The 24,834-nt window shown below is 41.8% G+C and overlaps 2 protein-coding genes across 3 annotated transcripts; one reads left to right on the plus strand and one right to left on the minus strand.

The window, feature by feature from the left end:
* rasgrf1 (Ras protein specific guanine nucleotide releasing factor 1) lies at positions 1–24,834 on the minus strand (the record flags this gene model as incomplete). 2 transcript variants are annotated; one of them, XM_084554397.1, is made up of 27 exons in its annotated part: positions 1–170; positions 653–721; positions 813–930; positions 1,025–1,104; positions 1,198–1,395; positions 1,501–1,585; positions 1,688–1,791; positions 2,042–2,102; positions 2,207–2,319; positions 2,756–2,862; positions 2,987–3,157; positions 3,984–4,103; positions 4,199–4,569; positions 6,006–6,254; positions 6,350–6,432; positions 6,567–6,700; positions 6,881–6,944; positions 8,418–8,578; positions 8,969–9,087; positions 9,186–9,295; positions 15,456–15,649; positions 15,800–15,879; positions 17,567–17,820; positions 17,906–17,998; positions 19,957–20,104; positions 20,391–20,497; positions 24,559–24,834. In XM_084554397.1, the coding sequence occupies 27 exons, from the start codon at positions 24,832–24,834 to the stop codon at positions 78–80; spliced, it is 3,762 nt and encodes a 1,253-aa protein (XP_084410523.1). In that variant the 3' UTR covers positions 1–77. The 2 variants fall into 2 exon arrangements, with proteins under 2 accessions (XP_084410523.1, XP_084410522.1); XM_084554396.1 differs by having other exon boundaries at positions 6,567–6,709.
* On the plus strand, positions 12,069–13,725 carry LOC311495266 (uncharacterized protein). The gene is made up of 4 exons (XM_084554661.1): positions 12,069–12,187; positions 12,785–12,931; positions 13,072–13,290; positions 13,587–13,725. The coding sequence occupies exons 1-3, from the start codon at positions 12,073–12,075 to the stop codon at positions 13,245–13,247; spliced, it is 438 nt and encodes a 145-aa protein (XP_084410787.1). The 5' UTR covers positions 12,069–12,072; the 3' UTR covers positions 13,248–13,290; positions 13,587–13,725.

Raw genomic sequence — 24,834 nt, forward strand, 5'->3', positions numbered from 1 at the left:
CTATACAAAATGTCGATGTGTATGTTAACTGATGTGTAGTATTAACAATAAAATAACGTGGAGGGCCACCTTCCCCATCAGTTGGGCACTTTAGGCTCAATTCTGAGAGAGGCTTCGTACATGCTTTCTTCATCCAGAACCGAGCTCCTGTCCAGTAGATACTGGGCTACCTGAAACAGGAAACCAGGAGAACTTTTCTTTAATTGAAATAAAGTTTTAGGCTTTTAGACCATATAAAACAACTCTGGCAGTCAAGATCTTATTATTGGTCATTAATTTATGATTAATTCAGCCAAGGAATATATATTTCCATTTTTTTTCACTGGCTTGATGAAGAAAGATGGATAAAATATTAATTATTTCCATGTCTCTTTTGAATCGTGTTCATCTTGCCATACCTTGGTCAGCACAACACAACATACATAAAACTGTGACTTTGCCTTTTTGAATCTAAATTAATGAATGTTTTTCTCTTTGGTTAGTAGATGGGTGACAAGTAGACATCCACTCAAATACTCCTGTTTAAACCAAGATGTCTTTTCTTTTCTCTTCTCAGAGAGGTGCAGGTTTCCCTTACTATCAGTAAAGAGCACATGGCCACATCACTTTATGTTAGGCATAGATTATTAAAGTGTATTTTGTCTTCACATACCTTTGGTTGCAGGTCAATCTTATACGCCGTTTGCTGAAACTGTCTGATTTCTCTGATGATGTGAGAAATCTGAAAAAGGAGAGAATCAGGGCGTTAACTTCTGAATGTGAAACCCACATGTGCACAGGTGTCTCATAAGACAGGTTGCCGAACGTCTCACCATCCTCATCTTTGAGAAGTTGACCAAGTTGTCTTCGGTGTAGTTTGGCGTTCCCTCCTCAATGAAAGCCAGGTCCGTGAGGTACATCCCCAGATAGGGCACGCATGGGGGATCACAGCTGGCGGGGAGAAACAAAACCCACTTGTCATCCACTTGAGCTACTGTACATGCTTGCTGCATTGATCCAGTTCGAAACCGTATCCTTAACTCACTTCTTCAAAGCCTCTCTCAAGTTTTTGAACCTTCCCTCGGATGAGACCAGCTTCTGCAGCTTGTCGGTCAGTGCTTTTGTCTGGAAACAGGGTTGTCATGCGCACTTTTAATTCCAGTACTGTGCAATTCAGGAAGAAACAGCAAAGCAAAGAATGTACACGGAGATAGGTACCTGCTTGGAAACCTTGAGCCAGGTCTTCTTGAGGCGGAAAACAGAGCTGCGGTTCAGTGAGGAGGTGATCTCGAGCACGGCGTTGTAGTTATGCAGACAGCGGCAGATGTCGGCAACAGCCACCCATTTCTCAATGACCGATACCCGAGTGACCACGTCCTCACAGTGCAGGATCTCTGTGGCAATGAGGTTGCTTATCTTGCAGAAGGAAGGGAGTAGCAAGTAGTTTATTGTCTTTGAAAAGCAATGAATAATACCTAGGATAAGCTGTGTGAGTTTTTTCTTTTTTTAACCAGAACTTACATCATTGAAGTGCTTCGTGGTCCTCATGATATACGGCGTCTTCTCGTTTTTGTCGTTCTTCATCCAACCTTGTCCAAAGAACTCCCTAAAAAGTGAACAGATTGAGAAAAAGCGAACAATGAATCAGTCAGTGTTTGTGGTTTTTCTCGGCCGCGGGCGTGTAGAGTTGGGATGTGATGGCCCTTACTCATATGGGATGACCTTGAACACCAGGTGGTCCAGCAGAGTGAGCTGCTCTGCGATTTCCAACGCCGAGTGGTTCTCAAAGGGCTCGGTCTTCCCTCCTCCGACCTAAGTGATGCAAAACAGACAAAAACCTTATTAAATATATAGAAACAGAAACCAGTCAAAATCAGTCAACTTGATAAATGGCACATGAGTGTTTGGATTTAAAGAAATCACTTTTCAGAGTAGAAAATATTTCACTATTTTATGTCTTTGAACTGAGAACAACTTCACTACTGAGTGAACTATTTTGTATCCGAGAACAATGACATGATTTCAAACAGAACCACAAACGCCAGCTGCAGACTTTACTCACCAGTTGTGTCACGTCTTCTAGGGTGATCTGATTGTCACCATGATCTTCCTGAGTTAACGTCCTGAAAAAACAGGGTACAGAAGAGGTCAGGTTCTGCCACATGCGTCGCCTAATGAACCGGCGAAATACGTCTTAATCCCCTGATCAAGCAGCACACAGCAGTACCTGATGATGTTGGCCGCTGCTTTCCTCTCCTGGGTCAGCAGCTCGGGGTCATGCATCACTTCCTCCAGGAAGACGATAACTTTTGTCTTCAGCTCATTGTTACTGTCAAAGTCCTGGAGAGGGATGGACAACACACATACACCCAGGTTTGTCATATTCTTTGAAGGTTATATTTTAAAATCTAATCGTTTTTTTATTTCTGTTTTTCTCTGTGCAGTCCACATGCTTTAGCCTCAGACTGTTGCAAGATAAATGCTATTTACTGAATTAATGCTAAAGAAAAATGATCATTTGTATGTCAGTATCTAAATAAAGACTAAATATAGGCCACATTTTAGATAATATCTTTTATATCTTGGTTATCCAGCAGTTGCTGTAAATGTTGTAATATTTGTGCTGTAAATCTTAGTAATTCTGTCTGAGCTGACCAGTTTCACTGCACTGTTAATCCTGTGTTAACCTGCACATGACAAATAAACCTGAATCCGAACCTCAGTGCGGCCGTAACGCTTTTTTATGTTCATATAAATGAATGAATTAAATTTTTACCGGTGAGTGTTTGGACACCCAATGCCTCAGCACATTCAGGACTCTGTTGGTTGCTGCTCGTCTGATCACAAACTCTTTATCTCCATTTCTCTGATCTGTTGGAAAACCTGCAGAAAACATATTAAATGAGAGACGGCGCAGAACAGCAACACTGTGGTACAACGCGTTTATGATGATTTCTAACTGAAGATAGACTGTAGTTCTTATGGTATAGTGGATCAGTGTGTATACCGGAGCTGGCAAGGGACATCCGACGATATTTCTCCTTAGTAGGTGTGCCCTCATTGGCTCCAGCTGTAGCGATAGCAAAGGCAGAGGCAGCAGACAGGGCACTGCGGTTGTTGTCCAGCTCTCGGCACGAGGACATCACCATACCATTATTGTAGGAAAACAGGGAGAACTCTGCAGAGAAGCACAGTTAAAACAAAAACCTTATTTTTTTAACAAAGGTCAGGTACATTTTAAATTACTGAGTATAAGTGAATACAGACTGCAGAATAGCATGCTCCTCCTTAAAACAAGTCTCCACTAGGGAGCACTGCAGGCCAACACAACAGCTTCCCTCCAGACTTTCCTCTACAAGAGGCTTTGATATTCAAGATGGTTGCAGCTAAATATAGCCGCCAAATATCAGCATAACAGAGGAATCAACAGATCCCCTGCACTCTGCTGTGTTCCTGGGAACATATAAGCTGCTAAGATTCCTACACACTGCTTCACAATTTCAGTTAATTCGCATGTTCCAGAGCAGGATTTGGTTTTAAAACCAACTGTGTGATTTATTTATTCATTTATTTTTGTCATGAGATTTAGAAGGTGCAGATAATCTTGGCTCCAGTGAAACAGCCTCATTACTGGGGGCGGCAGGGAAAACACGCTCTCTTGATGTAGTTGCTATGACACAAGTTTCCCTAACACCTACTGAAGCCAAGCCTTGGCTTTCCCGGCATGTTCATAACCATCGACCAACTGGTATTTGCATAAGCAATATCAACACATTTGCTATTGAAGCCTATTGTTAAGTGAGAGCTTTTCCATTGAAAACAAATAATCCGGCACCTACAGGCGCTGAAATATGCACTATTGCAAAATATTCTAAGCTGCAGGTTTCGTTTTTATTGTGTGGTCTGTTTCTGCGGTTAAATAAAATAGTGTATGGCTCGGTGAGGTGCTGGTTGGGGTATTGGTTTACAAGCTTGGATACCAGACGTCTGAGGACGCGATGTACCTGATGAGTTTTTGCATTTGACGTTTTTTGGTGTGGTTGGAGACTTGGTGGGAGAAGCCTCTGGGTCCCCGTCATCGCTCTGGTTTTGATCATTATCGCTTTCTTCTCGCACAGAGAGATCTGTAACATAACGTAATGCAGTGAGATCATTAAAAACGTTAATGCAACAAAGCAAAGTTGTAGGAATTCGCCGACAGTGCCTGAAGCTGACCTACCTTGTTTGCACACCGTGGCGTCCTCCACCTTGTCCTTCTTGTCCTCTCCCTCGTCGGAGATTTTGCTTGCGACAGGGCTGGACACGTAGAGTTTGTTGATGTCCAAGGTGGTCTTGCTGAATGGGGACATGGAGGAGTACATGCTTGCATAGCCATTTGAAGAGCAGCTGAGGGCAGCCAGGTCAAGAGCCTTGCCCCCAGTGATGATGGGGATGTTGAGGGAGAGCTTGCGCCGTCGGTTTGGGGATGAGTTCTTGGCGATAGCCAGAGGAGGAGGGGAGGAGAACTTTCTGCTGGCCCTGGGGGAGCTGGGAGGCTCCCCATACAGGAGTTTACTGTTTTGACTGCTGGCAAAGAATAACTCCAGGGACCTGCACCAAGGGTAGATGCATACATTTTATTTTAGGATTCTTTTTATATTTAGTAAGTGTGCTCTATATTTTAGGAGCTTAGCTAAACAAACAACGCATCCTAAATCATTTATGCAACCCAAGTCAACCCAGCAACCAGAAGCCTCTTTGTAGCCACATCTTGACGTTTCAGAGCAGGATACATGCTGCAGCGTTTCAAAAAACCTCTCCCACTCCCTGCCACCCTCCTGGCGACCTCACGGGCTCCCATAAATAGCACAGCGAGTGATAGTGCGCATGGCCACTGCTGACACAAGCAGCCAAGTGTAGGTGTCTCACAGTGACATGACAAGCGCCACGGGAGAGCATACTGCAGGGCGTGGACATGGAGAGCTCTCCCTGATCTGAACCCTCGCAGAAGGGCCCTCACTCTGAGCATGCAGCGCGGCGGTCCGGCCCCAACGCAACACTCCGTCAATATTTCACACTATGGATCTTTTGCAGACAAGGAGAAAGAAAGAAAGAAAGAAAGGAAGGAAGGGGAGGGTGGGGTCCTGCAGCACTGAGGCTGGTTGCCATAGCGCGACAGAGCCCAGGCGAGACACTCCCAGGCAAACAGGAGGGACTGGACCCAATTACTGCCATCAGCCAGTGAACACACACATGGCTACACGCACGCACACACGGTGATAAAGATATGCCATAGAGCATGTCTTCCTGCACTGCTTCATCTGCGGCAAAACAGTCTCCCCAGATAAACACACAAAGCTTAAACTGCTCCGGTGTTGCACAAATTCTAAACCCTCCACAGACTCATGGGTCATGTCCATTCGAAATAAGTTTTAAATTAGAAATTAACGAAAAGGCATTAATTGGGTTCAGTATTGTCAAATTAGATTAAATTTAAAAAAGGATTCAAGAGGAATTCAAGAATATTCAAGCTCTGGAAGTAGATGAGAGCTTAAATACTCCACTATAGTACCACTATATTTATGCATATTGAGTAATCATGCAACCATTTGTACGTTGTTTGCTTCTTTTTTAAAGTTACTGACTTCTCAGTTAGTAATATTTGCTTAACCCTGTTTAATAATGTCTGATTTCAGCACAGAAAAGTCTGCAAATTACATAATCTGTTTTTTTTTGTATTTAATTGAGTGTTCTGTATTTGCATGGTTTTCCTTCTGTTTCCTCTGTTTTCTGAAGCTGTTAATACATTTTTTATGATTATAATTATCCATAAATGCATTTAAACGTACAAGTTTCAAAAGGCTGCTAGACATGGTGGCGGACGGTGGATGACAAAGCTCCACATCCGAGCAAATCAGTCTCATCGTCATGCAGCATGGCATGAACTAGAGGGATGTCAGACACTTCAAGTAAGATTTGTTTGTCTATTGCGAGCGCTGTCAACAGCCGTGCAGAATCCGAGTGTGTCCAAATGTAATGTGACTCACCGAGCAGGGATGGCACTGATGGGCTTCTTGTAGATGGTGATGAGTTTATCTAGCACCACATCAGCGGTGGTGAACACGCGATAGGAGTGCAGGAAGGTGTTGAGGAAGTCGATTGAGAGGAAACGGAGATCAGTCAGTCTCTCCAGCAGGCGCTCGACGCTGGCGTAGCGGATCTGCAGCACCTTGCAGGAGTTCATCATCTTGCTGAAGCGGATATCCACATCATCGCAGTACAGACTTGAATCTGACCTGTTAAGAAAACCAAAAATAGTACATTAAAAAATAAGTTGGAAAAGCATGAAATTAAACGAAAAAACTAAATAAAAAAATAATCAAAAGCTTACTTGATCATCTGTGGTACTGTGACTTTGGAGTTGTCTTCAAAGGCGTTCATCATCAGGCCATTGCAGCGGATGTTGTCTATGCACTGCAGGATGGAGGCAGTTGAAGTAAACAGATAAGACAGAAGAAACGTTAGTGAGTTCTGCAATGTGCGGGCTTTTGGCCGACATCTGCAGCTTCTCGTCTGGCTGCTGGGGACTGTGATGTGTGTTGACGTGCCTGGCTGATGTCACTGGTCCATGCAGACTTCTCCTGCCTCGAGGAGGCGACCAGGATGACTGTGAATGACTGGCTGTCCTTTGGCTCCACGACAATCTTGAAGTCCAGGTGCTCCATGTCCTGGCCGCTCTTGTCTGATTTAGCTTGTAGCCAAACACATAGACTAAATGTCATTTTCTATATAAATATACTCAAATATACAGTACAATAAACACAAAATAGTTCATAATTATATCAAAAAAGCGGACATCTGTGCTTTAAAGACTCATTTTTTGATAATAGTTACTTTTCTATGAAATGAATTAGACACTCACCCTCATCATCTGTCCCCTCGGGGTCCTCCATGAGAGTGCAGTCTATAAGCGAGACTACTCCATTCTGCAAACAGCATACAATATATATTTAGTTTTATTTCACCAGACTCATTTGACTGTACATAATGTGGCATTAAATAACACAGCATACACCCACATTAGTTCAAAGTTTTTAGTTGGCTGCCATCAGAATTTCAGAATTTAAAGATGCACGGCTCAAAGACGTGTACACGTCATCTTAAATTATGTAGTCTCATGTAAGTCTTAGCAGCATTTTCACTAGTTAAGGTAAACTTACAGTATAGCTCACGTCACTAGGGGTGTTTTATAAGATGTGACTAAAATAAATAGATGCAAGAGACTGTCAGTTTACTTTTGTGCACTTTTTAAAAAAATAATCTTTGTGGCTTTGTTGTCTAGGAATCTGTTGAGGCAGCAGCTGTTTGAGGCAGATATCATACAAGTAATGTACTGGTATATTACATGCTGATACATATAGAGTACGTCAATTAATTTTATTAAAATAACTACTACTAAATACATTTAAGTAAAGTAAGGAGTATGTAAAAGTTACATGTTTAAAATGTACTGCGCACATATGTACTGTATATTACCTGTGAATGGGTACAGTTTTTTTGGGTTTTTTTTGCATCTCTTCACAACTGCAGCTGCTAAGCCCCCAAAACTGCTTTGCACGCAGAATAGCAACAGTGACAGCTTTCATAGGCCGCAACGCCGCTCATAGAAGCTAGGGTTACGGTTTGTAACCAATGCTTTCCGTGGAGTAAAATCCTCATCGATGCACCGCACACTTAAACTGATGACACATGCAGTCTGCTGAAGTGCCCTTTTCGCAAGGTGGTGCAACTTCCTGCGTTTTAGTGACAGATAGATTTCTCAATGTGTTGTTCTCCTTTCTGCAGAAAATAGTGTAACCTCGTGTTATATGCACAACACAGTGCCTTGTCATCAAGAGCAATGTGCTGTGTAAGAGGGTTTTTTTTAACGCACACTGAGTAAACACTGGGACATTTTCTCTCGCATTGCCCACTGCTAGCATTAGCAAACTCCTTGGACTCTGACCTGGGCTTGTTCTTAAGATGTTTTATCAAATTGCATTAAAGGGACTTATTTCAGTTTGCTTTACCTTTGTCATCGTTGCCTCTCCTAAAATGTTACAAAACCGCTCACAGTGTTTCTCCTAAACCTTTTAGGCCTTATCACAGATCCCACACTTCAATCACCCTGTGTAATGCTGAGCAGCGTGGAGTAATAATACACCACTGCTCCATTACACAAATCAAAGTGACATCATGCAGCTGCTTTCAAACGCGTTAATGAGCCTACGTGTGCAGGATTGTACGAGCACGTGCATCTCCAGTGGTCATTGCCATCCATTATAAGCCAACACATCTTTCATCTGCCGTCAGTTAAGCCGTTCACTTTGGCTCAGGCGTTCGTGGTACTGCGATGCTGTAAGATTGTGATGTTGGAAATGAGGGGCAGCTCCACTGCCAGCTCAGCAGCTCAGACCCACCTTGGTGAGATGAAGCTTTCCCCCAGAACCCCTGGTGCAGATGATTAAATGCTTGGAGAAGAGAAAGCACTGCCTCTCCCCCTCCTTCTTCAGAGACAGAGAGCCCAGTCGCCCACGGGTGATCTTGCCCTTCTCACTCATCGGCACCTGGATGAGAGACCCTGTACGTACAGACATGTGCACATGGAAAAATGGGTGAGGACAAGAGAGAACAAGAAGCAAGTTCAAACGACTTGTTTCGCCTTTCTCTACATGTGAATGTGACAGTCACATGCTAAGGATTAAATAATCTACTATTTCCTTTTTCCCTTTCCTCATCCATCAAGGCCTGTTGGGGACATGTGACATTTACACTCCCAGATTCATCATCAGTTTGCCTCAGAACAGTCTAATCACACTTTAATCACAAATTAAAGACTCTCATCACTAGAAGCACATGATGTTCCAGAGGGAGAGGTGGGTCTTTTTTAAAAACAAAAATGAGTTGACCTGATTTTCAGGACTGTTTTGAGAAGAGTATCAGACGTGTGGATGGGCAGGCAGCGAGTTACCTTGTCTTACAAAGGTCTGGCTGGTGTCAAGGAGAATCTCGCAGCCCTCTACGATCATGCGCTCTATTGCCAAGTTCTTCCTGATGTTCTCCGTCTCGCTTACTTCATCGTGCATTATTCTAAGAAAAAGGACATTTCATCATTCTCACTTGGATCTTACACTGCATTTGCAACAAATGCAAGTTGAAATTCATATGTTTTTTTTGAGTAAGTATACCTGGAAAGCTCCTCCAACTTAGATTTGGCATAGTCCAAACTGTTTCTCTCAATGTGTTCATGGGGCGTGTGGGCCAGGAGTTCGTGGAGCGTAAGAATGTAGCGAGGAATCTGGAGAGACAGAGCAGAAAGGATCTTACATGCAACCACAAATATACTGTACAAGCGCAAGAATAGACATATGCCACCGTAATGAGAAGTAGATCAGTGGAGAGCACAATCTACTCTCATCAGCAAAAATTTATTATCAACACAGCACAGCCTGCAGCAGGCCCCAGCAGAGTGGACTGTCGGGAAACTGCGTGGCTTGCCAGAAAGGAGTCATTACTAAAGCCTGAGCTCTGAAAACAACCACTTTTTATAGATGTGAAAAACGTACAAAGGGTTTTCTGAACAAGGGCAGACAAATGCCCTGCTATTTCTATTGTTAATCGGTTCTGATTGAGCCACTCTGACTAGAATAAAGGATAAAAATAGCGCTTTGTTTGGCTACTTTTATATTTATTTGATCCTTAAGTTGCTAGACACTATCACTTTTAGCAGCCCTTATGTTGTATAAAATGAGTTTCTAGTCAATCTACACTCCATCACTTATAAACTACAGTTACAGTGATATGGGTTACCAGTAAGGACACTCAGAGACTTGTCCTGAAGCCACTCCAGCAATGTTTTGACTGTAGACGATCGAAATACAAATCAAATAGCCCTCTGTGTGTTCATTGTTCCTTCAGTCCTGAAGGATGCAAGTTGGCGTTTCTGTCCTTCATGGAGTAGCGTGCACATATTATGATGCTGCCACCACCGTGCTTCACTGTAGGGATTGAATCTGCCAGGTGACACCAACTGGGCTTTTCTTGTCTTTTAATGGTACATTTTCATTTCGGCTGCCTCTGCCATTTTTGAAGAAACTCGGTTCACAGAACTGCTGTCTTTGTTTTATCTATTTTTTTAGTTAACTTCTTGATAAGGAATCAAAGTGTCCTGGTGGTTTTAATTTAACAGTTAATGACACTTTGGTGCTCATGGGACCACTGAAAGCTGTAGGAAGTTTTATTGGTAACACTTTATAATAAGTACACACTATTAAGCATTAGTTAAGCATTAATAAATATTGAATTCATCATTTATAACGCATGAATACTCATTAGTATGTAGTTTATAAACACAGTTATAAATGTTGTATTCATCATTTATAAGCACAGTAGTTATGGATTAGTAAACACTGAATTCATCATTTATAAAGCATGTTTCTAATGCAAATACTCATTAGTATGTGGTTTATAGTCACAGTTATAAATGTTTTACTCATCATTAATAAGCTCATCTATATAAATGATGGATTCAGCATTTCTAAATTAAGTATTACATCACTTACCCACCAGTTATTTAGGATTTGTCAGTGGTTTGTAAGATCATTTAGGAAGCCTATGTAAATAATGAACATTTCTATTTAGATGTACATGTCTGCATGCTCTTACACGTCCACTATTCAGACATGTACTAATGGTTAGTGAGTGTGTTAGTAGATGTTTTATAAAATCTCACAAATTCCATTTCCAACGGATGTCTTATAAACACTTATTAATGCAGGAATTCATGAATTCAGGCAGTTACAAAGCACTTACTACTCGTTAATTAAGCATTTTGTGTGAGCTCATCTAAAGTGGGCACTATCTATGCCTTATAAAGCATTTACAAACGCGATTTAAAGGCTGGCAAAGCCTCAAAACTCACAAAAGTCACAGTATCTTAACAGACCAGGGAGAGACACAACACAGGGACATAGAACATATTGCATTGACATTTATTGCAACTTCCCAACATATCCTAACTGTACAACTCACAAAAAGTATAAGCATGGCTGGATAAAAACTTGCCAACACCAACAGTTGAAGTTTACATACAGTAAATAAAATGTTTCTCTGAAAAAAATAAAATAAAATCTTTCTGTATCAAAAAATAAAATCTTTGTTAGAAAAAAAATATATATTTTTTTCTGTATCAAAAAATAAAGTCAGAAAATATTTCAGTGTTACAATTTAATGCAGTTCTCTTCAAGAAAAATCTATTAAGATAAAGATAAAATAAATATACTCAAGACATGATAAAATAATGCAGCAAAAGGATTTTTTTTCTAACAATGGTTACAGTGGCTGCATACGACTACTTGTATTTTTTGGAAATGTCATGTATCAGTCTGCCAAATGCACCCTCACAGTGTTTCTTTGCGAGTCATTCATTCCACTCAATCACTGAAAGGTGGTCAGAAAGCAAACTGTCAGTGCGATTTCCCCTAAGCCTCCAGATCTGCTCCTTGTAGGATCTCCAGGCCCTCTCAATATGCTGGGTATGGGCTCTAGTTTGGGGATCTACATACCACCGGCTGTGGTTGACAGTGTGATGGTTGTACCCTAGTGCAGAGAGTATGCGATAGGCACGCCACTCATCACTTCGAGATCTTCTCTCCACAAGACGTAGAATAGGCTTTCTTCTTCCTTGATGATGCCTCACAGCTAACATTCCAAAGACCCACTTCTTTCTTTTCCAACCACCAGCCATTCTTCCTCTCCCATACTGATGCAGAAACAAAACAACACAGACGTAAACAGATACATTCTATTCACAATAACTTGTCTGACTGTATTTGACAATTAATGAAAGTCACTATTACATACCTTTCTTTTGTGCCTAAAAAGGCTCTCATCGATCACAACAAACTCCCTTCTTCCACCAATCTGTACCAATACGTGTACGTTGAACTTGCAATCCCGCTCTCAGCACGTCATCAACGTGATGACGGTGGCAGGCGGCGACACTTTACATCCAAACGTTACGTTTCTGATCGGCGCGGTTAGGTTAGTATATACAGTCAATGGTTAAATGGAGAGATGGAGACGGAGCGCTCTGAACTGAATCGGCGAGTCCGGCGGACGCGGGCCCAAAAGAAAGCCCATGTGGAGACGGATATATCGGAGTCGACGGCCGTCAGCGGCACTAGTGGTGGTGAGTATGTGTTTGTTTACTGGCGCACAAGGATGATAGCTAAGGTTAGCTTAGCAGCTGAAGGCATTAGCTCTCGCTTCCCGACTGAAGTTACTACCACGAGATGTAGAATGTGTATGATAGGAGAAAATCACACATTTCAGGAGCGCTGACTTGTACCCATTACTGTCGTTTTTTTTTGTTTTTTTTTCATGGACCCGATTCTCCCGCTTTCTCGGGCTGTCTCCCCCACCGGTTCCCAACCCTTTGAAAGGGTGATGTGTGGAGAGACATCTCCTCCGAGATGTAGAATGTTTATTATAGAAGAGAAACACACATTTTAGGACCATTGACTTGTATCATCAGAGCAGCCTCCATTCATATTTAATAGAGGGGGCACATCCTCATATTGTTTATCAGGCTGCTGTAAAGGATAATATAATCGTAGAAAGCTGAAAATCACAGGACGTCTGTTCTGATGGTACAAGTCAGCAGTGTAAAGCTCAAGCATGTGGTTGACTTCCCATATGTAATGGAGGGCGGACTATATACAGATATATTGAATAGAAATGAATACTTAGACGTTTATAATGATAAATAAAACGTTCTTTCTTTTAGGTGTGTCCCTGGCCCCTACTGCACAGCTGGTGGACAAAAGGAAATCCCATGAGTTGGAGATGTGTAAGCTTAAGGTAGAGCTGCAAAAGGAGAAGATTGATGAGCTTATCAAAGAGAGAGACTACCTAAAAGAACAGCTGGCAGTAGGTAAGTCTCCCTACATGCAATATCTAGAGAAATTCTTGTGCAATTGGTTCTTATGTTAGGCTGTGTCTCTGCACTCTACATTATGCATGTCTTTTTGTGCTGTATTAGCCTAATGTTTGTGTTTGAATCTATTTTAACAGCTCTTAAAAAAGAGGATACATGTTCCACCCAGGCAGTCTGCTTGTCTTCATCTTCCTCTTGTGATAGCCCAGAGGAGGAGTCCTCTGATGCTATGTCTGACTCCTCCTCTACTACATCCTCATCAGAGGAAGACAAGAAAAAGAAGAGGAGGACGAAGAAGGGGAAAGAGAGATAGTCCAAGAAGTCAAAGAAAATGAAACCAAAGACACGTAAAAGAGGTAAAATATGCTACATTTAATACTTTCATCCCTCTCTACTCACTGGGTTTTTGGTTTGGTCCTGTTTAGCTCTGCTGTACAATTGTTCCTCTCCTGGCTGGTTCTTCTCACATGATGTGACATTATGTGTGTGATTGTTGTTGGCACTAACTAAGTCATTCGTAACAAATCACTTTGTGTGTGTGTGTGTGTGTGTGTGTGTGTGTGTGTTTTAAAGCGTGTGTAGAACCCTTTTTTTTCTCCTTTCTTTTTTTCTCACTGTTGATAACACTAATTCTTTGTCGTCTAAATTGCAGTCCAAAATCCAGATCAGGCCGTGTCCCGGTACAAAAAGAGGGATGACAATGTCTGCTGCTTTCAAGCGTGTTGGGGTGGACCGGAACACGGTTGTTGTCACTTCTCCAATCGCAGAGCTGTTCATTGCTGCCCCCAGCAAATATAAGGAACTCCTTAAAAGCTACAACAGTCAGGTGAAACTCAGTGGGTTTGCCACACAGTGTACCACTTCAATTAAGGAGGATCCAGGAATATTGGACACAGTTAAAGCCTTTAAGATTTCTGGAAAGCTGCTTCCCCTAAAAACAAAGTCAGCTATAATGCTAGATTAACACTGATACTGTCAAATGTTTGAAAGATAGAAGACAAAAAAGTTCATTGTTGAATTGTAACACTGAAATATTTTCTGACTTTATTTTTTGATACAGAAAGATTTTATTTTATTTTTTTCAGAGAAACATTTTATTTACTGTATGTAAACTTCCACTGTTGGTGTTGGCAAGTTTTTGTCCAGCCATGCTTATACTTTTTGTGAGTTGTACAGTTAGGATATGTTGGGAAGTTGCAATAAATGTCAATGCAATATGTTCTATGTCCCTTTGTTGTGTCTCTCCCTGGTCTGTTAAGATACTGGAACTTTTGTGAGTTTTGAGGCTTTGCCAGCCTTTAAATCTCGTTTGTAAATGCTTTATAAGGCATAGATAGTGCCCACTTTAGATGAGCTCACACAAAATGCTTAATTAACGAGTAGTAAGTGCTTTGTAACTGCCTGAATTCATGAATTCCTGCATTAATAAGTGTTTATAAGACATCCGTTGGAAATGGAATTTGTGAGATTTTATAAAACATCTACTAACACACTCACTAACCATTAGTACATGTCTGAATAGTGGACGTGTAAGAGCATGCAGACATGTACATCTAAATAGAAATGTTCATTATTTACATAGGCTTCCTAAATGATCTTACAAACCACTGACAAATCCTAAATAACTGGTGGGTAAGTGATGTAATACTTAATTTAGAAATGCTGAATCCATCATTTATATAGATGAGCTTATTAATGATGAGTAAAACATTTATAACTGATTATAAACCACATACTAATGAGTATTTACATTAGAAACATGCTTTATAAATGATGAATTCAGTGTTTACTAATCCATAACTACTGTGCTTATAAATGATGAATACAACATTTATAACTGTGTTTATAAACTACATACTAATGAGTATTCATGCGTTATAAATGATGAATTCAATATTTATTAATGCTTACCTAATGCTTAATAGTGTGTACTTATTATAAAGTGTTACCGTTTTATTTATTTATTTATTTATTTTTTGTCCTGATCTTGTGCTTCACCACAGTTTTATTGTGAAAGTCTGCAGAGCATTTCTTAGGTTTGGTTTCATATCTAAAGATGTATCTTTCTCTAAACTATGTCCTTCAGTTTGTTGTAACCTGACAGAAAAGACTAAAACTGTAAGGACAAAAGTCACAATTTCAAAATACATTCAAAGACAAGAATAATATTGTTATGGTCTTCAGTACCTAAACTACTGACCATGTAAATACCAGATATCAATATTTTTCAAGTGTTAACAGACCTGTTTCCTATTCTACCTTGAATATCCAGAAAACAAAGTGGCTGGCTGCTCTGCAGACAGCTACAACTGGGGATCATTGACATAGCAATAGCCATCTTGTATTAGGTTGGTGAAATATTTGGCCCAGGGGTGACATTTATACGTGGAGAGAACAACTTGGCTCAGGCTTGCGAGAGCACAAAATTAACAACAGAATCTGGCTCCAGGCTGCACCTCTGCAGCAAACAGATGAGTCTGCCTTTATTTCTCGTGTATATCACTGAAACAAATGAGCTAACCTGGAACATGGGGTAGGTGAGGAACGTCTCCAGGGTCCTTTCCTCGCAGTCTGGCTTGGCCTCGTACTGCTTAAGCAGCTTGTCAAAGTCTCGGTTCTGCTTGCAGTGAGCCAGGATCTGTAGGCTGTACTGGTGGTTCCTCACGAACTCCTGGTAGATGTTCAGCATGGGCAGCAAGATGTCGAAAAGGTCGGCTGCAGAGAGAGCAATAACGACACCAAGAAAAATAGTGATGGCTTAACCCTTGTTCATTTAATCCACACTCTGAATCAGCTTCAGAACGGGCATATTATGAAGTAAAGTCATGGAAATGAAACAAATATACTTTAAAAGATGGCTCTTACCCAGCACTAATGTTGGCCAGCTCGCTATCCTGGCTTTCAGACCTTGATAAAATATCTGATGTAGAAACATGATAGTCTCGCTGAAATGGAAAAGATATGAAAGATATAAAATCCTGTAAAATCAGTCGCTGCAACGTCAGTGGAGCTAGTCATACATACAACCAAGAAAGATTAAATTTAAAAAGACAGCAAATAAACAGTTCCTGTAATTTATCCAACGGGGGGGGGGGGGGGGGGGGGGGATCAGTATTTAGAAAAACTCAGTGTTGGTCATTATAAAATACCACTCTCATGACTAGGTTTTACTTGTTCATGAAGACCTCTGTGCTGTGCCAGAAGTGTTTTAAGTATGCCATGTTTTGTAGAAGTGTGAGTGTTATTCTGTGATATCTATCCAGTCCTTCCCTCACAGTATTTAAGCCTCAAACTTCCCACCAGTCTCCTAGAACTGAAGAATCAACTCAGATGAGTGGTGAAACATCTTCTCAAAAAACTCTACAAGTCCAGTTGCCCTTTCTTTAAATGCTTTTTTGGATATACCATGACCTGGATGACTGAGAACCTTCACAGACATCTAGTCGGTCTTATGTGAAGGCAGCATCAAAAACATTTTCTAATCATTTCTTTATCACCACTGTCTCGACTGCCCAGAGTGTAGCACTGAGCCTGCATTTAGTCTCATATTAACTGATCGTGTTCAACTGCAGGTGGCGCATCTGTTTGTGTTGAGCTTTGCTGGTCATGTAAACTTATTTTAAGGCGTTTAACGTGGATGATTTTACATTTTACAGTTATAGTCACCAAATACACAACATATACACCGTCCACCTCTTCAATCAGAGACTGTAGCTGAAACACAAGTATCATCCTTGCTGCTCTTCGATGAGCACACTCATGAGGATGATATCACATTAACAATATATCTTAATGCGCGTATCAGTCTGCAGGAGGTGCACTTTTGTACAGCAAAGGAACAACGATTATTATCACTTTGGAGAGGTTTACCTGCGAGAACCACAAAAACATGTCTGCATTCGCATTAAGAGGTGGTCTGAGCACATTATAGTTCAATTCTGAGCCAAAAACAATGACCAAATCTCACTGTGACACGTAATCAGCATATCCAGTGTCTCAGCAGTGTCTCTCCTCCCACCTCGGCACAAACACGCTTCGCCAGTGCCAGAAATTTACCAGACAGGTGCAGACACATACTGCAAAATAGACTGGAGGATAATTGCATTAATATCAAACCCTTTGCAACGACGTGCATATGCTTCTAAATGTTCCCGAGTGTGCAATATTTTTGTCACAGCTTTTGAGTTAACAGCAACAGAGCTGATCTGTAAGTACCCTGTTTATTCATTGTACTCCATATCAGTATCAGTAGGAAAACTGACCTTGTTCCACATGTTTGTTGACATCTCATGAGACATCTACTGTTGCTGCTCATGGCTCTCGGTAAATGCTTTTATTGCAAGTAGTTATTTGTGGTGAAAACTACCATTTGTTTGGATGCATTCTGTGTCCTGCAGCCTGAATGTTCGAAGCCCATTGGAGTCAGTATATTAACCAATGGAAATGCTGTGAATAACTCAGCATTCATATACATATGAATGGGACCTATTTTGGCACTGGACATTAAATGTGTGACAGTTTCCCCTAAAATACAGAACATAATATAAATGTTCTGTTTCCGGCTGCAGTGTTGATTCCAATGAGTTGTGTGCACAGCATAAAGGTAAATCAAGATCCTGATGTAATACCAACCTGTTGAGGAATATGCTGCTGACATCATCGTGGGTGATCGGTGGCTTCTTGGAGCTGGCGGCCATGCGCAGCGGCCTCAGGAAGTTGTTCACCAGGATGTGAAGCTGCTGAACGTACTCCGCCTCCGAGTCCAACATGCTGAACACCACCTGGTTCCTCTTCCTCATGCTCTCGGCGTGAGGGGAGCGGATGTAATCCTGGATGATGGTCTTCCACTTCCTCCTGCAAATCCACCCTCTCAGAAAACTCTGGACCTGCGGCAGAGAGGGGCCCCGTTTGTCAGCTTTTAAACACACAAACACGCGGGATGGAGCTGCAGGTTCGGATCGCGCGCTTTACCTTTTTGATCTTCTTGATTTCTGAGTCGTCATCGCTGGGGGCGGCTGCGGGGCTGGCATGGATTTTCTCGTTGTCTTTGAGCAGCCCAGCGATCTGTCAAGGAATCAGCCAGAAGAAAGACCAATCATTCCCACTTACACACTTCTCTTCTTCTCACCTACTGTGGCTGCATGTAAACAAAGTGACTGAGTCAACAACACTGGACCTGTCAGCACTGTCAACACTGAAACATTAGCCTGACTAAACTAGCTGTGTTCACTTGGCTGTTGACTCCATGTGCCACTTACTAATATTTATTTACATTCATCATTTAAACGCGATATGTAGAACCACTCTGTCCTGTAAGTATTATTAAGAGGTGGCCAACAGGGTGCAATGATAAAAAAAAGGGTTGCCTTGAACTGTTTGAAGCTACAGTAAGTGTCTCCGTTTACTTTGTGCTCAGAGAGAGTTAATTGTCACTGCATTTCATGGAAGAGATGAAATATAAGGCCGTGTTCATGCATATTCAGAACATAATTTGATTTCGAGCGTCACATTTGCACATTAAAGTAAAATGACTATTTGATCTGAAGAATACAGCCGGGAACGCAGCCCTACTGGAGGCATTGTTCCTGAGAGGAGATGCAAAGTGGAGCGTGGCTGGCCTGAACGCGACTCTCTCTGCGCTTCCATCTCTGTCCTCTCGCACGAGCTTCCACACACGAGACGAACGGAACAGTAATCAGCATAATCCATTATATTCCCTCTGGTTTGGCTGTTTATTTGTTTTCGCTGGCAGGTTTCGTGGAAGACAAATTTTTGCGAAGGAATGAGAGTAAGAAGCAGCGGCAGGAAGTGTATTTACGGCAGGACCGACTGACACTTTTTATGATAGAGCCAGTGAAGAGAGAAAGGCGAGAGAGAGGCAGTGACATGCAGCAAAGGGTGGTGGCCAGAATCAAACCTGCTGCAGTTTATGGCGCGTCCTGTTCAGCCAGGAGAACTATCAGGGCGCCCTGGCCACCTCACATTTGATCTAGATGGTAAATCCTGTAATCCTTGACTATTATGGAGGATAAAACTCTGGATATAACAACATGCACTTAAGCAACGAGAGCCCCTATACAGTAAAAAGGACCACCATCAGAAAACAGGGGGCTACTACGTGTATCTGTTCATGTCTCGACAATAATCTCTATTCAGATCTTTACTGGAACAGGACTTTGGAAGTTGTTCTGGCTTTTTGAACTCACATTTAACTATTTACAGTGTACACATTTTACCCATTGAATACTAAAACATATTTCCTGCAGTCTAAAAGCTGTGTAACTGTTAATTGTCCCAGAGGAACAGACTTAGTAGAAAATGATTTTCAATGGGCTAAATTGCAGGATTATTGTCCATCCATCCAAACTGTATGTTGTGTATTGAATGGAAAGAGACTCAGTCAGTCTGGGGTCAATCCGGGAACCTATAGGCCACTCTCTAATACCTCTTGGGGTAACAACCAATGTTTTGGCGCCTCCAGCGTAGCTAGCCGATATCCAGATATATCCGTCAGCCAGGACTTACTGTGACTAGCAATCTGAGACATGATAATGGAGATGTGACACCATCTACAACCCAACAGTTAAACCTACTACCACTTCCTTAACAAATCACATATCCGGTTAGGTTGCTTACTAACTGTTGCATGCAACTAACTCCTGTTCAAACATTAGTGGTGATGACTACTGCTCAAACTACAAATGGAACCAGAAAGCTTCTGTACTAAAATCTTCTCTTTATAGAGGTTAATAGTGTCTAAGCTAGAACTGCAGATGATAATTATTTGCTTCATATTGATGAAAAAGACTGACGATATTGATCCAAGATCTGCGAGACGAGGGACATCTTTTTTACCCTGGATGCCTCAATAACGTAAATTCAGCTAGTGGTGCCTTTTGGTTTGACTGATGCAGTCACGTGACGTCCGTTGCTAACGGTCAGAGCTAGCGAATGCTCCCATGTATTTGTATTTGTTTACATCTCAGCTGTGGGAGCGTGAAGAAATCACAGCTAAATTTTACCTCCGACTTGAGCCTTTCAATCTCTATTTCCCCATCCTCTATCTGTTGTCGAAGTTGCTTAGCAACTGTTTTCTCCGTCTCCACTATCTGAAGCAGATGAAGATACTTCTGCATAAGGGTCTCATGCTCGTTGGCCAAGTTTCTGTAACTGTAACACATGCAAACACACACACACACACAGTTTTGTATGTAAATTTGAGCAATGAATTTCACATGAATGCATACAAGTTAATATCACAGACAAGCAATCAAAAAGGAAAAAGCATTAATAAAAAAAAGCATTTCCTTACAATATTCATAATTTAACCCCACTTCGGAAACCATGGCAACATCAACTGCAGACTGAGAACATCAGTCAAAGATTACTTACCCTCTACCGACTAATTCAGCTTCTAATTGCTACGTCTGCACATGTCACTGACGCGCGCCTTTACCTGGCGTGTGATATTGCAGCCACCCATTCATCGCAGTCTTTTACGTCTTCTGTGCGTAACTCGAGAGCCTTTTGGTTTTCATGGGTGAAGCTGACTGTGAAATAGTACTGAAACAAAGAGAGAGGGGGGAAGGTGAGGAGCTCCAGTTAGAAACAACAGGACTGTCATTAACCTGACATGTTCTACACAGAGAGCGGCATCCATTATTGGCTACCTTCTAGATAAATCTGTTATATAGCGGCTCAAATGAGGCCTCTCCACTGCTTCTGCCTTTGTGTTTGTTCCGCTGCCTCGCTGCTGCAGACATCAAGCGGGTGATTTAAAACCACACAGAGCCTGGGGAAGCCACATCTTCCTCGCCCACCAGTGCGGCTGATGGAGCACACTAAGGGAAGCCTCCCCCAGATCAGTTCCTGGGATGTCTCTGGTTCCCAGGAGGAAATGCCATAAGACATGGAGGCTGGAGCCGCGGCCAATTGCATAACTGCGCGGTACCTGTTTCCTAGCAACTCCAGTCAATGTGAACAGTTGTGCACAGCTGTGTGTTTTTTTCTTCTTCTGTGTTTTCCTGTGTCACTCAGTTTTAGATGCGGTTGTCCGATTGGTGAAATGAAGAAGGTAGGTGCTTCGGTTTTAGCGTATAGATCCCATATTCTAACTGTTTAAGAGTTAATATTTCAGCCTGTCTTGCTTTCTCCAGACACAGGGTCGTTGTTGAAATAGTCACATTTACTTAAATATACACTACATGTTCTCCCTCTGGCCTATTGTGCTGTTTACTGTTGGTGTGAGTTGGAGACATGGACCTTGGAAGGACATTTCTTTCTATGCTGTGATTCAGTTGGCAGGTGTAGTAAGTTAGACAGAAAATAGTTCCTACATGAAACGACACAACAGAGATTTTCTAGAGTAACTGGGTCATGATTTTTGAAATGTGCGCTTTGAGCGACCACGTGCCAAACTTTTACACGGCACAGTTGCCTCTTTTTGCTTTTCTCCACAGGAAAATGCACAAGTGTTGCAAAAAAAATAGATATTGGATAGATAAATAAGATATCCTTTCTCATATTAGGCAAGAGTGACGCATTTCCTTCTGTTTCAAATATACATTTGCGTTTCAAAAAGCCAACTACACCGATCAGGCATATCATTATGACCACCTTCCTAATATTGTGTAGGTCTCCCTTGTGTCTCTAAAACAGCTGTGACTCATCAGAGAATGGACATGGTCCTTCTGAGGGTGTCCTGTGGTGTCTGGCAACAGAATGTTGTTAGTCGGGGGCCATTGAGGGGAGGGGCCTCTGTGGATCATCTCACAGATACTTGATCAGTTTGGGATCTGGTGAGGTTGGAGGCCAGGTCAACACCTTGTGCTGTTTTACATGGTTTTTTTGTTGTTGTTTTTTTTTTTTAGTTGTTCCTAAACCGTTTTTGTGCGTTTTTGGCTGCTGTCATCAAGGAATGTCGTCGCTATGGGGTGGGGGGGCCTGGTCTGGTCTCGGTGGGTGGTACATGTCCACACGAATGCCAGGTCTAAAAGTTTCCCAGCAGAACATTGTATTGTCACAAGGTGGTCAATGCTATTTACTTCACCTGTCAGTGGTTTTAGTCAGTAAATATTGTCTATTTGAAACAATATCAATAAGTGAACATTGGAGAAACTACGTCACAAGTCCCTTAAGTTCCCGTGGACCGTTCCACTCATGCTGAATGAGACCAGACTCTAATCTTTGGCCTGCAGATGTTCAACAGGCGCCTATCAACCTGCAACTGATCATTATTCATGGCTGACTGCTCTTCCATCTTCACATTCATTAGGTATTCATCCTACCGTCAAAGAAAATCTATTTCTGGCTGAGAGGCATGCATGTTGTTGTAGTTTTCCCTCATGATCTCTCTTAAGAGCGTGGTGCATGTCTGGTGTGAGGCAATGTTAAACACACTGTCTGCGTTCTGCTTTATGTTTATGGCTGAGTCATGAACCTTTAAACAGCATCTCTGGCATTAACAGAGGAATTAGAGAGATGCATCCTGTGATATAGATGCATGGGTATTATTTGATCTTTTTTTTTTTTTTTATTAAGGGTGCAAAACTCACTTTTCAGTCTTGCTGTGCTGTCCATGAGAGGGGCTGGTAAATAAGTAATTCGACATGTTTTGGTTCATTCTTCCATGACTTATACGTTGTGTAACAGCTCAGTTTTATTGTGTAAGAACCTTCCTGAATCACATCATGAGGTTAACAAAGAACGTATTCCCTTTAGATTAAGTCTTATTTTACCGCTACATATCGGTCAGATCTCTTGATTTACAGTACAGTTAACAGCCAGCCATCACTTAGGCTTCCTGTGTTACCGCTCAAAGCGCTGCAGTTGAGCAAGCCGTGTTTTCTATAATTGGACTCTGACCCCTCCAAGGTACTGCAAGGAACAAATTTAGCTCAGATAGTGCTCGCATTAATAGGAGAGATGCAACACACCGCTTCTCTCCTCTCTGCTACCCCGCCTCTTCCAACTGCATCATTCTTTAGGATGCAAATAAGGGTTGCCATAGAAACCCCAGGCTCCAACACATTATCATTTTCACACGAACTGCATTTGAGGATAAATATAATGTAGGGATTATGGCAGCTTGCTAAAATGTTCCTACAAAAAACAAAAACAAACAAACAAACAAAATTGAAATCCAGGTAGGCATGTGGAGATGTTGGGACTTATTTGTCCTTGTTTGTTAGTTTCCACTGAGATTTAACTCATCAGCTCATCATATATTATTTGTGCACTCTGGTGTTGGTGCCTTTCACTCTGTGAGCGGGATTCGCAGCACAAAGGGTGTCAAGTATTTTGTGGCTGCTTTATCAGGAATTCAAGATGGCAGGATCAGGCTTTCCTGAGCGTGCTCACGTTCACATTTATGCATTTAAATCATCACATTGCAGAGAAAACAGAGCTGCGGACAAAATAAAAGATGAAGGAAAATAAAGGATTCCTTTCTTTTTTCTTTGAGTGCCTTTAAAGCAACTGTGAGAGCACAACATAAGCCAGTGTGTTGCATTCTGCTTTGTCAGCACAAGGGCAGCTGTTCACAGGAAGAGCCTGGACTCGCTTTGGACTGCAGCCCTTCCTACAGAGTCAGGCACAGAGCCGGGTGAGGAGCAGAGGAAGGCCGGTGGCAGTGGAGCATTATGTTCCTCGACTGTTGGTGCGCGGAAACACATGTCAACTGTTCTGATTGAACACAGAGTCAATGGAAATCAAGTAACTATGGATTATTCTGATTTTAATTTGCAAATTTGCGTTAGCGTCCCGCAAAACTGCAATAAGGTCTTTTAGAGACTTCACTGAATATAAATAACTGGTGAGAAATTATACCTGGTGACACGTATAATGTAAATGTAGCCTCCAGTACAGAATAATTTCATTTAGGTCATCTAAATCAGAGCTGACTGATCACCGACCCCCTGCTGTTTCCTGAGCTGTAGTTTCATAATTCCACCACAAGATGGAGACCTTGAGGCAACAACTTTTTTTTTTTTTTTTTTTTTTTTTTTTCTCTGCATGTTTTATTGGAAGGAGCATTAGGTAGGCTATAACACTCTCCGCCCTGAAACGTCAAAAACATGATGACTGAAAGTCAAAAGCAAAATATGCGACCAACTAGGATGCTAATGCATCACCTCGATAAGTCCGGAAACCCATTTACATTTCAAGCACCGTTGAAAGCTACCCTGCCAGTATGCTTTTTTTTTTTTTTTTTAGAAAAAAAAAAAAAAAAAAGAAGGGGGGGAAAAAAGATCGAGCACAGGTTTGGTGCAACCCACAGCAAAACACTGCATTGCTTATTGCCAGGGTTGCTGTAAAATCATTAGGTGTTAATAGTGTTACCTCATCATTAATGCTATGCATGGATTACATAACGTGCAATACAGCAATCTGGTACCTTGTGCTATTTTGCTGCACTGGATTTGAGGTCATCATGCGATAAGATGAGAGAAGAATGTGCATAAGAAAAAAAAAAAGAAAGGCGCTTTGTTCGGAACTAAATTTGCACATTTTACATGTTTGCACCTCGCTTTTTTTTTTTTTTTTGCAAGAAGTCTGAAAAACACAGAGGTAGCTGGTGCATGTGTGTGTTTATGTGTGTGAGCGCACACGCACGCTCTCCCTACCTGCTTTTCCAAACACTCCTTGGCTGACAGTGAAGGTTTCGGTGAAGGCGCCCTGTCGCATATGCATCCCTCCAACAGGTATAATCCCGAGGGTCGAGAGCTGGACTCGTTCTCAAAATAAAACAGCATATTCTGCAGCAAAGCGAACCACTTTGTGTGCCATTTCGTGTTGTCTGAGCTCTTTTTGCTCAAGCACCCTCGCCTCGTGCCATCCTTCTTTGCCAAAAGCCCCAGGTAGGTGACATGACCATCATTAAGTCGTATTCCCTTCTGCAT

Source organism: Chelon labrosus (genome assembly GCF_963514085.1).
Source record: "Chelon labrosus genome assembly, chromosome: 11".
NCBI classification, from domain to species: domain Eukaryota; kingdom Metazoa; phylum Chordata; class Actinopteri; order Mugiliformes; family Mugilidae; genus Chelon; species Chelon labrosus.